The sequence below is a fragment of the Corapipo altera genome, unplaced genomic scaffold, assembly GCF_003945725.1.
Source record: "Corapipo altera isolate COAL_440 unplaced genomic scaffold, ASM394572v1 57, whole genome shotgun sequence".
Classification (NCBI taxonomy): domain Eukaryota; kingdom Metazoa; phylum Chordata; class Aves; order Passeriformes; family Pipridae; genus Corapipo; species Corapipo altera.
The window spans coordinates 8,387,087-8,403,297 of NW_020884905.1; the positions used below are offsets into that span (position 1 = coordinate 8,387,087).

The 16,211-nt window shown below is 43.5% G+C and overlaps 2 protein-coding genes and 1 long non-coding RNA gene across 21 annotated transcripts in view; 2 read left to right on the top strand and 1 right to left on the bottom strand.

Annotated features, from left to right (window-relative positions):
• ATG4C (autophagy related 4C cysteine peptidase) overlaps positions 1 to 8,422 on the bottom strand; it is a 34,807-nt gene extending 26,385 nt beyond the window's left edge. For 4 of the 6 annotated variants that reach the window (XM_027651501.1, XM_027651500.1, XM_027651502.1 and 1 more), the window contains exons 1-6: positions 8,340 to 8,422; positions 8,005 to 8,096; positions 5,738 to 5,868; positions 4,836 to 4,919; positions 3,947 to 4,180; positions 826 to 1,162 (exon numbers count right to left, since the gene is read on the bottom strand). In XM_027651501.1, coding sequence (XP_027507302.1) covers positions 826 to 1,162; positions 3,947 to 4,180; positions 4,836 to 4,919; positions 5,738 to 5,813 — 731 coding nt within the window. In that variant the 5' untranslated portion in view covers positions 5,814 to 5,868; positions 8,005 to 8,096; positions 8,340 to 8,422. Of the gene's footprint in view, positions 1 to 825; positions 1,163 to 3,946; positions 4,181 to 4,835; positions 4,920 to 5,737; positions 5,869 to 7,099; positions 7,117 to 8,004; positions 8,097 to 8,339 lie in introns of those variants that run through there. The other 2 variants (XM_027651498.1, XM_027651499.1) reach the window with 2 other exon arrangements.
• A 571-nt stretch (positions 8,423 to 8,993) lies between these two features.
• LOC113951014 lies at positions 8,994 to 12,234 on the top strand. The gene is made up of 2 exons (XR_003528970.1): positions 8,994 to 9,186; positions 9,929 to 12,234. It is a non-coding gene; the product is annotated as an uncharacterized LOC113951014 (long non-coding RNA).
• Positions 12,235 to 16,091: 3,857 nt separating this feature from the next.
• DOCK7 (dedicator of cytokinesis 7) overlaps positions 16,092 to 16,211 on the top strand; it is a 95,066-nt gene continuing 94,946 nt past the window's right edge. For all 14 annotated transcript variants that reach the window (XM_027651749.1, XM_027651750.1, XM_027651751.1 and 11 more), the window contains exon 1: positions 16,092 to 16,206. In XM_027651749.1, coding sequence (XP_027507550.1) covers positions 16,169 to 16,206 — 38 coding nt within the window. In that variant the 5' untranslated portion in view covers positions 16,092 to 16,168. The remainder of the gene's footprint in view (positions 16,207 to 16,211) is intronic.

Sequence of the window (16,211 nt, forward strand, 5' to 3'; positions counted from 1 at the left end):
CACCTCATTATTTCAGTTCAGCTGCACTTCCGATTAACATACTTGTACACTAAATATTATATTTTTCTATTTATATATATATAAGTATGTACATATAAATGTATGAACTTTGGCTTCTGCTCCTTAAATGACTTAGTAGTGGTTCAGTTTATGGGTAAACTGGAACCCACTAAGAAAATAAGCATATAAGACTATAAAAAAACCCCCAAAATATTCAAAGAAATGGCATATCAAGGCACACAGTATAGAGAAATTTGACTTTCGACTTTTTTTTTATCCACGCTGAATGTCACAGACCCTTTACTTTTACTGGGATATAATTATAATATTAATAGTCCCATACATTTACAGTTTCACAAGAATTTGATGTGTGCAAAGAAATGCTGAAAACATCAATTTTAGCTCTGACATTTCATTACACTATCAGTACATTACAGCCCCCAGGTTACAGTATATAAAAAAAAGACCCTCTAATGTTATGCATGTTCCAAGGTTGAAAGAGTGGTTAGTTTTTAGAACATTTCATTAAATGCAGCTCTGCTGAAAAGGTTTGTGAGAGATACTTGGGATTGTACAGGAAAACAGGAATGTTGCCTTTTTCCTGAAATAAGATTGATAAAAGCTCAGCAGTAGGTGCAGGGACTGAACGCTATTTCCCCACCTGCCTCTGGAAAATCTCCGGAATTGTTCCTAATATGGGCATTTTACAAAGCCAATAATGAGCAGTTTGATGCTCAGCTAGGCTGAAGTAATCTCAGGACAGCCTGAAATGCTTCTCTGTGGCATAACAAAGAAAAGTAACAAAGAATAAAGGTATTTTTTTACCTTAAAATGTGAGCGACGACGGCCGGGCCGTACCAATCCCCCGCCATTTTCCCGGACTTCTTCCCATGTTCTATCAACTGGTGCAGGCCAAAAGCTGCCAGTGGGGAGTCACCAAACCAAGAGATTATTTTTCTGTGATAAGCTTCGTTTCTCCTCTCGTTGACATCCCAGTTCCTCCTCGTGCCCCGCTGGGGCTGTGCCTGCGGCTGGGGCAGGATCTTGGGGTCCCTCTCGGCCGTGAGCGACGCCTCGAAGGACGCCGTGAGCTTCCGCACCGTGTGGGACGTCCAGGACTCCGAGTCCGAGTCCATGTCCAGCGCCTCCGGCCACACCCAGGCTGCAGCAAGGAAAGCAAGGTTAATCAGGGCTTAATATTAACTTTCTGCTATATTAAGCAAAGCACTTCCCTTTGTTCTCCACGCTCTTTAAAGCACTACTATGTATTTTACACTCTGAGCTGCAAATGTTGCTATTGAAATGTAAACAAAGAATTCCAGCAGAGTAGTTTCAGTAATTCTGGTTTCCTTTTATTTTCTGCTGAATGACAGGTGAAATATAATAACCCAGTTGTTGTTAGGAGTTTTTGTTATCTGATACTCCACCATGCCAGTCAGCTGAATAAACAAGAGATACTTGGTTACAAGGCACAGGTCAGAACTCTCTTACATATTAAAAATATGAACATTAGCTATTCAGTACTATTCAAAAAGAGAATCACAGAATCAACCAGGTTGGAGAAGAGCTCTGAGATCATTCAGTCCAACCTTTGACCTGACATCACCTTGTCTACTAGACCATGGCACCGAGTGCCACATCCATTCATTTCTTAAACACCTCCAGGGACAGTGACTCCACCACCTCCCCAGGCAGCCCCTTCCAACCTTTTATCCACGTCAAAAAAGAAGTTTCAAAAGCTGGTTTTAATTCTTCTGGTTTGTCAGTTATTAAAAAAAGAAAACAAGCAAACCTGAGAAATCATTGATGTAAAAACAAACACTTCTTCCTGGCAAAATGTCCAAGCAGATCAGAAGGAAAATAGGCAGGATTTCTTCGTTCACTAAATTTGTGATTTTAGATTACAAGACAAACTTGTTTAAATGCTATTCAGCACAGTATCTAGAGCCTGCATTTTTAGCTGAAGGTTTCTCTAAGGATGCATCCAACACAGCATTCCTCCCATAGCAGAATGGGGTTCAGGAGACCTAGAGAACAGTCAGATGCCTGGAATTCTCTCTCACAAGTTCAAACAACTACTTGTAACACATACCCAGGCACGTGTAGCTCAGTGTAACATCCTCACAGGATGTTCCTGCACTGTCAACTTCATCTTTCAGTCACTGCCTTAAGCACAGGCATTTCAAAGCAAAACCTACCAGTGCCTTAATATTTAAAAGAAAACCTCCTTTACAACATCATTCGGCAATATCTGGAACATTCCACACGGCAGTGGAAGTGTAAGTATCTCGGCTAGAAACTGCAGAAAAGTTTTGTTTTGTAAGAGAAACAGCACCATTAAACCAGAATGAAAATATCTCTGGGAAAAGAGCAAACAGCCATGAAAAACTTCGTGTAAACGCTTAAATATGTTTCCAGAGCTGCCCAGACCTCATAAAAAGCTTTTCAAAAGATAATTCACCAGCTGTCAGAAGACCAGGTGAGGAGCAAAGTAGTCCAGAAAGACCATCCATACTCCGTTTTCCTGTGCACTGGATTGCCACAGAATCACTTGCACTCTGGAATCACCCCATCACTTTCCAAATTAGGATGCATGGGGGACAGTGCAAGGAATTCTTTGGAACCATGGATTTTAAAGATAGAAACCTGGGGCTATTTTGTTTGGGGTTACTTCAGAACGAGCCATTACACACCCCTGCTCACAGGGAGTCTTCTGACCAGGTTTTGAATTTTTTCAAAGAGCATGTATAACAAAAGTGATATTTAAGGGATTTGTGTTCTCAGCAGAAGTATTTACATACATTTTGCTATCTGCAGTCAGTTGCAAGGGATAATAAATGTTTTATGACTTAAATATCTCCAGCCAAAGGAACATTCAAGAAGCCAACCCAACAGTTGTGCCCCGACACTGCTGAGAATGGGGACTTTGTGGTGCAGCTGGGTTGGGATCATGTTCACAGCTTACATCATATTTGCACAGTAAGTGCAAAGTATTATCAAAACAGGCTTTCAGAACCATCTTCTGCTCAAGTATTCCCGGGATCCCACAAAGGGCTGAGCAAACAATACACTGTGTTCTCTCACACACACGCGGGTGGTTCAGGCCCCGCATCTTGGATCGTTCTGACAACAGTCAGTGGGGACGGAGGACATGGCTGAGTGTTTGAAAGGGGCAATGTGGGAGATTATGAAAGGAATTGGGAAGAGGATGGAAAGAAACTATGAGAACCTAAAATATCTCTCTGCAGGACATGGCTCAGCCTGGAAGAACAGGGACGACATGCAGACTCGGCCTGTGACAGCAGAAAGTGTCCCATGACTCCTGAAGCTGCTTCATCTGGCTGGGACTGAGGGAGTGTTTTGGATAGACAATGGCAAGGAAAAATGGGAAGTTCTTCTCTAAGTACACGGGGGGGAAGGGAGGAAATGACATAGTGACAATTTCCACACAGAGAATGATGTATTGAAGTTAGATTAGAATCCTTCCAGGAACTCAATATATTAATACTAGGAGAAATTCAATAACGTACAGTTTTAAAACTGATAGAAGATGATAAAAGAAACTGTTCACTTTTGCCATAGCCCACAGCTATGGTATCTGCAACTCATTCCCACATCTTCAGTTCAAGAAATGACTGAGTTTCAAGGGAACTGGACATGTACACGGATAAGGAGAACACCCAGGCAGAGGATCACAAAGTTTTTGCGATATTTTACTTCACAGCTGAACACTGGAAATACCACAGAAGCTTCCTTTGGTTCTCCCTTTTTCAGAATAGAAGGGTAGGACAAGCTCCATCACTGATGCAATGGGACAATTCCAACAGCAATGAGGATTCCAGAAGCAAAACCAGCTTGTGTTTCAGGTCTGGGATACACCAAGGCCAAGGTGCTCTCACAGAACACCCGTGCTGATCCCACACACAGATCTTCCCCCATAACTCACCTCTCCCAAGAAAATGAAGCATAAGGCCCTGAGCCAGCAGCATCTGCCCAGTTCTCAGTGTGCAGCCCCAGCCACAGTCTGTGGTTAATGCAGACCCCTTTATCTGAGGGAATTCCTCTCTGTATGTCAGCCAGATTCTGGAAATAAAATCTTTTCGGAACTCCTCAACATTTCCTGAAATCTCTGTGTTGATTTTATCAAAATTGGCCCCATCTGTAGAGAGCTCACCAGATTCTGGAAGGCAAAGCACAGTTTAAGTTATAACTTGGTAGGGCACTTCTATTAAAAAGCAAGTAACAGATATACAATATTCAATTAGAAAACAGGGCAAATTTACAAAAAGTGACAATCACTTCAAATATAAGAAAGGAAAATTGGAAAGCAAATGTAACAGAAATGGGCCAGATGAAAAAAAAAAAAGGAAAAATAAAAGAGCAATGTAGACATCACCATGCCAGTGAAATCACTGACCTGTAAGTAACTGCTTAATTCACCCAACTGTAAATGGCCAAATAGAGAGAGAGAGACTCAGAAAACCGTACACTGGAAAATGATAATGAAGGTGTTGGTGTAGTGACTGCTGGTACAGGTACTGTCCTCGTTTCAACCAAGAAGTTTTTAGAAAAAAAATCTCAGATTGATGGTAAATGAAGTAAAGTGCAAATTACAACACTAATATTCACAGAAAGAACAAGGCTTCAGTGCAAAATCTGAATAAATCAGGATGGGTAGCATTAGTGGTGGACATTTCAATGAGTATTTTCTAAGCTTTTCATATTTACATTTTGAATTCGATCGTTGCTAATGACAGTCTTTCTAGAAAATTAAAAAATCATCCACAGACCTCCTGTTGAGTAAGACTAGAATAAGGGAAGTGCTCTGTACTCACCCTCAGTTTTGAAGTGGTAACATTTTCCCAGCAGAAAGACTGGAGAGTTTCTACTGAAGTAAGTTTTTGTTTTCAACACCCAACCTAAAACAGATGCGAAACAAATACAAATTTGTGACTGAAGTATTCCAAAAAACAATTGCTGACAGCATCTAGTTAAGCCAAAGGTAACCTCTGAAAGAGGAATAAAACAAAAAAGTATTGAAATGGGGTTTTGGTCTCACAAAAAATTACATATAGGGTGCAGTGGCTACTGTTCCTCTTCAACCACGTGGTAGCCTTAAAGAAGGTAGAAAACAAAGTATCTTTTCATCTTGCCAGACATCTCTAAGGCTCAGTTATGAGAATTAACAAAGTTTATCAGAAACCTGATGGTAAATCTGAGCAACCTCAGTTCTAAAGGGAAAGCAAAATAATCAAGGACAGATTAGTAAAGGGCACACTTGAAAATCTGGTTCTTCATAAATAAATTATTGATGTTCAGCTGTGGAAAAGGACATTACTCAAGGGTGTGAAGTAGATTCTTCAGTGGAGTTTGTATCTCTCACACTGTCCTATGTTTTCCAGAAAAGTACATTTAAAAATAAACTTTATGCAGATGATTCCATATTATCCCTGTTTAAAAGTCTATGCAAATCAAGCATCATTTACATAATATATTTACTGTTTTCAAAGTAAGTAATTTAAAAAGAAATTATGCAAATCTATTTGAAAAATGAAAAGCTAAAGAAGTTTTTTAGTCGGGCTGTTTACAGTATCAAAGAAAAAACTGTTTCAAAGGCCATACTGTATTTTTATTATTAATTAGTTATGTTTCTGAATCATGATCCCATTCATGTCAACAAGAAACATTCCATTCCTTTCAATGGAGACAGGATCTTACCAGACACTGCTCCACTTACTGTATTTCATGTTGTGCCATGCAGACATAAACTTTGATTTTATCTTTTCTACTTCATCTGTCCCTGTGGCCTCCATATTCAAATCCTAGAGAAAAAGCCATCGCTGTCTTGTAAGGCTTTCAGTTCTGCTGCTGGAAAAACACAAAGATAAACACATCCATGGGCACAGCATCCCCCACTCAGGTACTTAAGCACAACATGGCCAGAAACAGCAATAAACTCTCAGAATCCTCCACTACCAGACACTGAGAAGCAATCCCACATTCCATGAATAAGTAATAAAATAATTTAATTCCAAAAACACACCAATAAAAGCGCTACACAAAGCTAAATAAAATATAATGTTCTCCAACAGCTCTCCCTTGCACAGCAAACTGATGTAGAGCACATAACCTGTGCTGGCACACAAGCACACCCATTTTAATCAGCAGTGAGATGAAGATGCATCTCACTAAATAGAATAGATGCTGTTCTTTTCTGCTGAATACAATACAACAAACACTTTTTGTCTTTCAAATGGGGCAGGTGGACTATGGAGGGAGTTCTGTCTCATTTTACCAGATTTCTTAGAAACAGGGATAAAAGTAGTATATGTTCTGCCTATATTATTACCCACTTAGGTTGCTTTTAAGGTGAAATCTGCCCTTTCTGTAACAAGAAATTTGCTATTAATTAACAGCTTCCTTCACCATGTGTATTCTGTCAGTGGTTTACTTTAAATTACTTGATACAGAAAGTTTTCTGGATGATATCTGGCAGCCCAAATCCTTGCACAGACATCTGAAAAATTAAGAGCTCTGGCCTCAACAGGAAGTCCTGATAACAGCAGAGGATGATGCGAGCAAATGTGAATTATCTCGTCTAATTAATAAACTTGGGCCAGGAGACAACCTCCTTCCTTTAAAAGGAGAATCTAGAACTGTATTTACCTTTCTATGTGTTATTCCCCACTGAACTGGGATCAAAATCAGGACACAGATAAACTCTGTCGCTTCTCTCCACCGGGAGCCCAGTTTAAGTAAAACCTAATCATTGGCAGTGTAATTAAAGAGAGGGTGAAGATGTCAGAGTGGCAATATCGTCAGAGCCTGAAGGTGCTACACAGATCCACTGTTTCACTCTGCTGCCCAAGCCCTCTCTAGCATGTTTTCCCATTATTCCAATCATTATTTCACAAAAATCTGCTTTTTGACAGAAAAAGAAGCAATGCCACCTCACAAACGTGGGGTAAGTCTACATTTTTTTTTGTCAATGAAAATAAGAAATGGCTTACAACCCTGTTATGACTGGTCTTGAGTCAAGCTGGGATTGTGTAGGAGAGGGACGAAAAAGACAATTTTGAACTGGGTTTTAACTTCTTGCCTTTTTTCCCCTCTTTTTTCTTTAGGAAGAAAAGCAAAGACTGTCTATATCATCAGCTCTAGATGGCAAAACCAGTAAGATGAACTTCTCCAGGATGTGTGTTTGGTCCTGTCTGTCCCCACATGATCCATCAACAACAGTCATTTATGTAGAGGCCACTGATTGTCTTAAAAGCCAATTCCTATAAAAGCCTCCTCTGGCTAAAATTAGAAATGAAACAAACTCTACAGTTCCGAAAGCGCCTGAAGGCAAAATTATTTAAATGAGAAAGCTGCTCATTTTCCTCCAAAAGACAATGGTCAATGCAGCACATTTATCTTCCCTCCAGTTACATTTCTTCCCTGGCAGTATACTAAAGATGCAAAAAGGGCCCAAGAAGAATGGTAACACAAACCAGACACACTTATTCCACTGGGAAAACAAAGGCTCTTCCCATCAACAGAAGGCGGCATCAGTAGGAGTTCCACCGAAATTAATGGAATAGCATCAGGAGATGGTCCCAGTGAATAGAGATCCAAGCCCAAGGGGCACAAAATCATTAAATTATTAAATCGAAAGCCAATGCTTTCATACTGATAACTCTTGTAAGAAGTTATCTGAATACACATTCTCAGGACGATGTTCCCTCATGGAGCAGCAGGACATGCCTGTAATGGAACTCCTGACCCCTCCGAGCCTCCCCTGCCCACCCTCCGAGGGGGACGGTTTGTCAACAGTGATGGAGAAACACCCCAAAACTCCCCGATAACAGGATTTGTTTTCATTAACAGTAGAAAAGCAACGCAACCTGCCCATGCAACCGCAATGGGAGATGAAATTAAATGAATGAAGCCTAAACGTGATAATTATGAAACGAATTATCTCTATTAATTAGAAATTAAAGCCCTTTTGCTTTGGATTTCTACCTGGGAAGAACCTGAACCAGTGGCAGCGACAGTCGGCGAAACCCACACGGAAGAACGACGGCGAGGAATTCCCGGAGGTCATTTTTAAGGAGCTGCAAACATACATGAAGACAGTTAAAAACGATACTTTGAAGCTGTCGGGTGAAAAAAACAAAACAAAACAAACCCAGATTATTTTTTTCCCCCTTAAATCCTGCAGCAGAGACGGAACGCTTTACCCACGGAGGATTCACAGCCAAGCAGGAGCCCCTACCCACCCCGACCCCACAGGACACATGCGAGCCCGAGCCGGCACCGCGGAGGGTCCGTCCCGCAGCCCCCCGCCCTTCGCTCACCCCTCACGGAGCCGCCCCCGCCATCCCGGGGCCGCCCGGGGAGCCAGCGGCCTCCCGGCGCTGCGCCTGCCGCAGCGGAGCGGCGCGGGAACTACAACTCCCGGCGGGCACCGCGGCGGGGGCGCGGCGAGACGGGCCGCGCGGAGCGCGCGGGGCACGCTGGGAGTTGTAGTCCAACGGGAGTGCGGCTGGGAGGCGAGAGGGAGGAAGAGGAGGGAATGAGGGAGGAAGAGGAGGGAGGAAAAGGAGGGAGGGAAGAACAGGATGGAGGGGGGCGGTGCAGTGGAGTGGAGTGGAGTGGAGTGGAGTGGAGTGAGGGGATCGGGGGGGGCGGGCTGTGGCTGGAGGCGAAACCTCAGGAAGGCGAGCGAGAGCGGGAAGCCCGGCCCGTCACGGGATCGGCAGCTGCCCTCTAACACCATTTCTCTCTTTGGGGTTTTTTGGGAGGATTTTTTTTGTTTTGTTGGGGGTTTTAGGTTGGGTTTTGGTGGTTTTTTTGTGGTTTTGTTTGGGGGTTTTATGTGGGTTTTTTTGTTGTTGTTTTGGTTTTGGGGGTTTTTTAATGGGTTTTTGTTTTGATTATTCACTGTATTTATTGATTTTTTTTTTTTATTTCGGTATCTTTTTACTCTATTAGAGTCAAAAAGAGACTCTATTAGAGTCTAAAAGAGATCTTCCCAGATCTCCACACTCCGGAGGACTTCAGTCTCCAGCCCAGCCCGTGCCAAGATTGTGCTCCGATTCAATTCACCACTTTATTTCTTCTCTGAAACACATGGGAGCCACTGCATCTCCTCTCACTCCCCTGAGGGATTTGGGGGGGGGGGGGGGGTTAGCGTTTTTTAAAGTAGGTTCTTCATTAATCTGTTTGTCTTAAGCTGCTTAAAAATACTCATTGGGTGTATCAGGAGCCAAGGGCTTAAAAAAAAAAGTGCAGGATTTGTGAAGGATTGACTTGAATTTCTCGACTGTCTGGAACTGGCATTACAGCTCAACATCCTATAAAAGGATGATGTTCCTGCTTTCTTTGTGTACTCACCAGCCCAATTTTATGTTCATGAAGCAAAGTCAGGTGTTTTTTTCCATTTTGTGATTTTACTGCCTTCTGCTGGTCAGAAATGACCAGACTGAGTTTAATATTTTATAATCAGCACATGATCTAAAATTTAGCTTCAGTGCAAATACCAACATTAGATGTTTTGTGTATTTCCCAGTGGGTTTTTTCGGCAATCTCATGGATATATTTCACATAGTAGGGTCAGTCAGTGAAGACAATCGTAGGTATTAATATGCAAATCAGACAACATCATGTTCCAAAGGTTCTGCCCATTGGCTTGAAGTGGGGATGTAGCAGATCACCTTTCTAATCCTTCCCTGCCTTTCAGCTTACTGCTTGCCCTTTGCTCCAAGCAAAGATAAAGATTTAAAAATAAAACCCAAGTTGCTGTTTGTTGTAAACAAATTGTGGTCCCATGATAGCGGGTGATCTATCAGCACAGAAGGAAACGGGCCTCCTGCAACCAGAATTTCATGATCTTTTTCAGGAATAATAGTTGTTTAAAGTTTTATCTTTGCTTTTATTCTCGAAGACAAAGATGAATGTGCTTGTCTCTCTGTGTATGGGCTTGAATGTGGAGAGCTGAGTAGATAACGTGGCTTGGATCTGGCTAAATGTTGAACAAAGAATTACCCAGTTCATCAAAGGAAGTGGCTGTTCCCTTGCCTGAAATCAGTTGCCTGCACCTTCCTGCTCTGAAATGGAATAACTATGCCCTGATGCCCTGAGTTGACACAACATGCCATCTGGATATACACTGGAAATCCCTCGGGCAGGCAGGTTATGAAAAGGAAGATATTTATTTTCTGCTTTTTTTTCATGCTAAACAAAACTTTGGTTGCCAAATAATCACTCAGATAATACAAAGAATTGTGTGTAAAGAGAGAGTTTCCTTCACATCCACTAATTCCTATTTCTGTGGGAAAGATTTGCAAGGGGAATGGGACAGAACTTCTTCGTTCAACAAACTTCTAACAAATGTCACAGAGTTCACACTTTCAACATTTTAATGGCACGAAGGCCATGCCAACCATCCTTGAGCTCCAGCTGTGCTAAATGGATGTAGGATAGTAAGGAAATATTTAAAATCCATGTTCATGGGAAATACAATTTATTTTTGCTTTTTTTAATAGGTAGACGCCAAATGGCAATGGCAAGACTTAAAATTAGAGGAGATACGCTCTGATTTATGGAGATACACAACATTATCCACCAAATACTGCAGAGTGGTAAGAGAACACTGGGCAGTGGGGAATGAAGCTCCTACTCCTGTATCTCCCACTGTCCTACTTGATCTGGGAATTCATCTGAGCACCATCAATAATCTGTGATATATTTAGAAAACCTCATTAAACATTTGACCAAATGTGCTTTCTCAAACACCCGTTTGGCTGCTGTCTGAGCAGAGCAGACCCTGGGTCAGAGAGCTTGAGAGAAGGGAATTTTTCCTCATTTATTTTTAGTTTCATTTCCTAGGGAAGTAAGCCATCTGTGATCTGTTTCCCTCTGGAAAGTTTTGAAGCTGCTCTGAAGTTTAAGTTTTCAGAGCCTCAGAGATACTCAATACCTCCAGTTTTTGTGGAAGTAAAAAGAGACCCTGGAACAGGATAAGAGAAAAACCATGGGAATCCAGGCTGTGTGAACTTGTGCCCCATCCTTTCAAGCAGCAGTGAGAGTGGAAGGGGCAGTGTGAGCCTGCATTGCTGCTCAGGTGGTTGTCTACTCAAAGTACCCAGCACACTTCTGCTTGTACCACTTAATCCATCCACAACCAGATTTCTTTATCCCAGGATTAGGTAGGGAAGAGGAGGCTTCACCAGGATACTTGTAAGAGTCTGTGCCCAGGCTGCCCTTAATGTAAGATCTTGGTTGTATTTCCTCTTGGAAGAGGAAATAAAGAGCTCATTAGTGGCATTTACAGAGTGTTAAACTGGGAGAGATCAAAAGCTGTGCTGGAGTAGAAACATAAACTGCCTGAAAATGATAAACATGAGCAGAAATAGATGGAAGCTCAGTTGGGAAGACTGTGAGTCCTCCTCTGAGGAGATTGAACTTCATGCACCCATCTACTAAAATGAAGAACTCTGAAGGTAAATAATTTCAGAAGACAAAGAATAAAGGCAAAAGGGAAGCTGACACCAAATACCACCAGGCTGTAGAAAGGCTGTAGAAAGGTTAGGACAGTGCTGTGGATCTGTGAAGGAAATAATATAAATGTGAGGGATGTAGCAAAGGCTGCAGGCATTTGGAGAGTCCTCACTCCTCCTTTCCTCTCCTGGTTTCTCATTCATCCAACAGAATTTGGGCACTGGGCAGACAAGGCTACTCTTTTTCTGAGAACAGCAACATCCTCTCTCTTGCCATACATGTCTAGAGAAGATCCCTCTGCTTGTGCAGTTCACATTACACATGGAGTTCCTTGTCCTTAAACACATTATTTGGCAAAAGAAGCAGAGATTTGGCCCTTCGCGAGTGTGACTTGTTCCCCATAGCTGCCAGGAGGTGGCTCTCTGCATTTGCAGTCCCTGTTTACTGTTTTGTTTATGGAATTAAGTTGGACACGTTTTCCGTGGAAAATGTTTTCAGTGTGTTTGCCTTGAGGAAGTTTACGTAAGGAGAACGAGGAAGCCATGGGCTGAGTAAATGGTTTGCTAAAAAACAAGGCACAGAGCGGTTCACTTTTGTCAGAATGTTTTATGGCTACAATCCAAAGGGATTTTTCTTGTGCAGGACCTAATCTTTTCATTGTAAGATTACGTATATCAGGCTCAAGGAGTTACATCTCTGTTTGTGGGATGCATTTACCAGATTTGATTATAGCTGAGTAAAAGTCATTCTCAATAAAAAAAAGCATTTTAGTCACATGTTTTAAAGGATGCACATGGTTCATGGACAGGTACCCTGGAGAATTGGTCAAAATGCTTCTTCATTCCCACCTCTTCAGTGTAAGAGCCGTTGTTCTACAGCTCCAGGTGGAAGATCCCTGTGTCCACGCCATGAACTTCAGGTAGGTGCTCAGCCCAAATTCAGCTCACAGTTGTAGACTCAGTGGTTCATTCCTCAGCTTTTTGTTACATGGTTTATCAGAGAAGACTAAAAGGTGACTTTCAACGTGACAGTCCATGTCTTGGTAAGTTGCTGGGCTTTTCCCCCAGCCCCCAAATCAGCAAGCTGACTGAAAGGGAAGTGTAACAACTGCAGTGCAGACCATCACCTTTCACAGTGTTCCTCAACTCCCAAGGTTTTTTTGTTTTCTTTGCTGTGGTGCAGTGCTAATGCATCAATTCAAGTGAGGATCACTCCCAGCTTCTAAGATACCGTTTCCTTGGAGCAGCAAATCCTTGTTAATGATGGCTGCGTAGATGGACTAACTCCATTTTGGAAGCAGTGATGTCTCTCAAAGGCTGATGCACCGTTGGCATCCAGTGTAAAACAAATCAGATTCCTTCTTTGCTTCCTAAAACATGGTAAAGGATTACAGTGTGTTAATGGAGAGTAACTATTCGGTATCCTCATAATGCTGATAAAGTTCCAGGGTTTAAATTGGTTGCTAGAAATATGTAGTCTCTGTCCAAACATTAATTTAAATTAACTTGGGCTGTCTGGAGGTGTTAATTGCAGTGTACGCAGTCCCTCCACTGAGAGAGGTCTTTCTTTGTCTTCACCCTCATTCTGAGATACCAGACACCCTTGAGGACAATACAGAAGCACAAACAACGTCATGAAAAATAAGCAGAGCAATACTCCAAATACCTCATCTATTGCATACAATTTCACCCCAGTAAAAGAAAATAGTTCCATCTTCCGCAGGAAAAACTTGCACACAACAGTTGTTTCTGAATCAGAGGGAGCTGTTAGTTCCTAAAGAGATGCCTGGAGAAATTTTTTTGGCAGACTGAAATTCCATGTAACCATGTAACGGGTCTCTGTGCTCAGTTGGTCACATTCTCTTCTTTGCAAAGCTTGAGTTTGTTTCTTCAGACAAAGCATTTCCTTCTATTAATTCACTTCTAAGATGAGGAAACAAGAGGCAGGAGGGTTATGTGGCTCTGTGCCTGTCAGTGGCAGCACTCACCCTAGTACCCAAAATAACACCTCCTCCTCAATCACTGACTTACCAGGGATATGGGGGCAGGATTTTTAACATGAATTGTAATGTTTGGCATTATTGGATTTATAATGGTAAAAGACTGACTACATCTTTTTTTTCCTCATATTTCTTCACTTTTTCCTTGACTTGTTTTGGTTAATGCTTCATGCACTGCAAAATTCAGACAATCTAGAGAAGCTCTTGGTTCTCTGTACAAGATTATGTGTACATTTCTACTAACCTCAGTGATCTCTTACTATTTGAAGTTACCTGTAGATTTTTGCTGGGCTATTACTATCTGAAAAGTAATGAGGAATCTGTTATTTTCCTGGAATTCACTTGATGTTGACTATTAACTGAGGAATTTTGTTCATATTTAACCCAATTATATTGTCTGGAGCTCATCTGGCCCAGCTCTGAGCCACAGAGAAAGTCAAGGAAGAGCAAGACACAGATGGATGAGCAAAGGTGACATCAAAACTCAGTGCCCACAGCTTAACCAAGGCCTTCTCTCTGTGGTAGCAACTGAGAGGAGGGGAAAATGAAACCTAAAATCCAAGAGGTCTCTGGTGGACCTTGGATACTTAGTGCTTGTTTGTCAGGGCTGCTGGGGCTGGGCTGCTCTTTCCACCTTCTGGCAGTGAGAAGAGTTTCCCTTTCTGAACTGCAGGATTCCCAGTTTCTGTCTCAAAGGGTTAGGCAGGGACATTTTGCCTTAGGACAGGGCTAAATTAGCCCTTCTGTGTTTCAGACTAATGCCATTTTGGAAAGGAAATTCCGTACAGGATGAAGGAAAGACAAACATTCCTGGTAGTCCCTCATGCTTTGGTCTGTTCTTGTGAGCACACACACTGTGTATGAGAATTTGGTCATAGAATCCTGTGTTTGGGGTTGGAAGTGACCCTGAAGATCATCTCCTGCCATGGACAGGGACACCTCCCACTAGACCAGATTGCTCCAAGCCCCATCCAACCTGGCCTTGAACACTTCTAGGGATGGGGCAACCACAATTTATGTGGATATAAGAAGGTAAACAGCTTATCCCATCCACTCTTTGTGATGGAATTCTCTGATGTGCAATTCTCCACGGAGGCAGGAATTCCAGAGCAAAAGTCTTTTGTCTTGGCAGATATTGTGGGATATGTTCTCCCTTCCCCTTTGGAGAAGAACATCCCTTTCTCAGTGTGCAGAATTGGTCTTTGCTTCTCAGGATCTCCATCTGTGTAAAGAACAACAGCACATTTCTGTCAAGGGTCACAATCTTACCCACATGGGATTCACTTGGTGTGTGCACAGAGCCTGACTAAATCCACTGAGGTTACTCACACGTATATATTTGGAGATTTGGGGGCCTGGCATTCCCTGTGTAAACACACACAAACAGGAAAGCAGAGTAATTATATGCAGCTGGAAATCAGTGGCTCCTGCAAGGGGAAGAATTAGTGTCCTCAGTGTGTGGGAAACATTCACACAATGCAAGCAGATGGAGTGGGGTGAATTAGCACTCCTGCTTTTGGACACTTCCTGAGTTACTATTAATAGCTCCCTGGTTTAGATCAAGGCACAGCCTATGCAGGGTAGCAGTGACTTGGAATTAACTGCTAGAACGTGTCCTATGCTTTGAAGTTCCAAAATAGTGGGGTTTTTTAACTCCCCATTCTCTACTCCTCTTTCCATTGTGATGACCCCAAATACAGCATGTTTGGAGAGACTGGTAATAATGACTTGTTTGGATGGGAAGGTGGGTGTTACACTTTTCCAACCGTCTTCTGAATCATCATTAGGGATGAGGTTTAGCCTTTCTGAAGGAAAAGTTGGTACTATACAGGGCAGGACAGACTGAGAGCCCAGTGGTGTCCCTGCAGGCAGGACTGCGGTGGTCAGTGGTGTCCTCAGTGCCATGCAGGGTGGGTATGTCAGTGGCCAAAGAGACCCAGATGTGCCACGCAGACCTGTAACACCCAGTGAGGTCTTGAGCTGTGCCAGGGGAGGTTCAGGTTGGACATCAGGAGGAATTTCTTCACAGAAAGGGTGATCAGACATCGGAAGGGGCTGCCCAGGGAGGTGGTGCAGTCCCCATCCCTGGAGGCGCTTAAGGTAAGACTGGACATGGTACTCAGTGCCATGGTCTAATTGACAAGGTGATGTTTGGTCACAGGTTGGGCTCGATGATCTCAGAAATCTTTTCCAACCCAGTTGGTTCAGTGGTTCTGTGAGGTGCCCCCAAGGGTCGGCACACACGGGACCCCTGCTGCAGTTTTGGGTGAGGGCCGGGATGAGATGCTGGGCGGCGTGAGCCGGCTGAGGAGCCTTTTTCCCAAACCACCAGCAGATCTTCATCAGTGCCGGGAACAACCCCACACCCCCTACGTTTTCACATGGGAATAAAGCGGCCCCGCGGTGGGGACGGGGCGCGCTCTGTGGAGCCCGTCCGAGCCCAGGGGAGGTCAGAGGGACGGGGTCGGGAATGGGGACGGTCCCTCCCCGCCGCGCCGGGCCCGCCCGCCCCGCCGTATATCTGCGAGGAGCGGCCCCTGCCCGCGGAGGGGGAGGAGGCGGGCGGGCGCGGCGAGCGCCGGGGGTGGGAGCTGCGCGGGCTGCGCCGCGCGGGTGCGCGGCTCGGCGGAGCATTACGGCGGCCGAGCGCTGGCCGGGCCGGCAGCGCGGAGCCCCAGCGCGGCCATGGCCGAGCGCCGCGCCTTCGCGCAGAAGATCAGCAGGTACC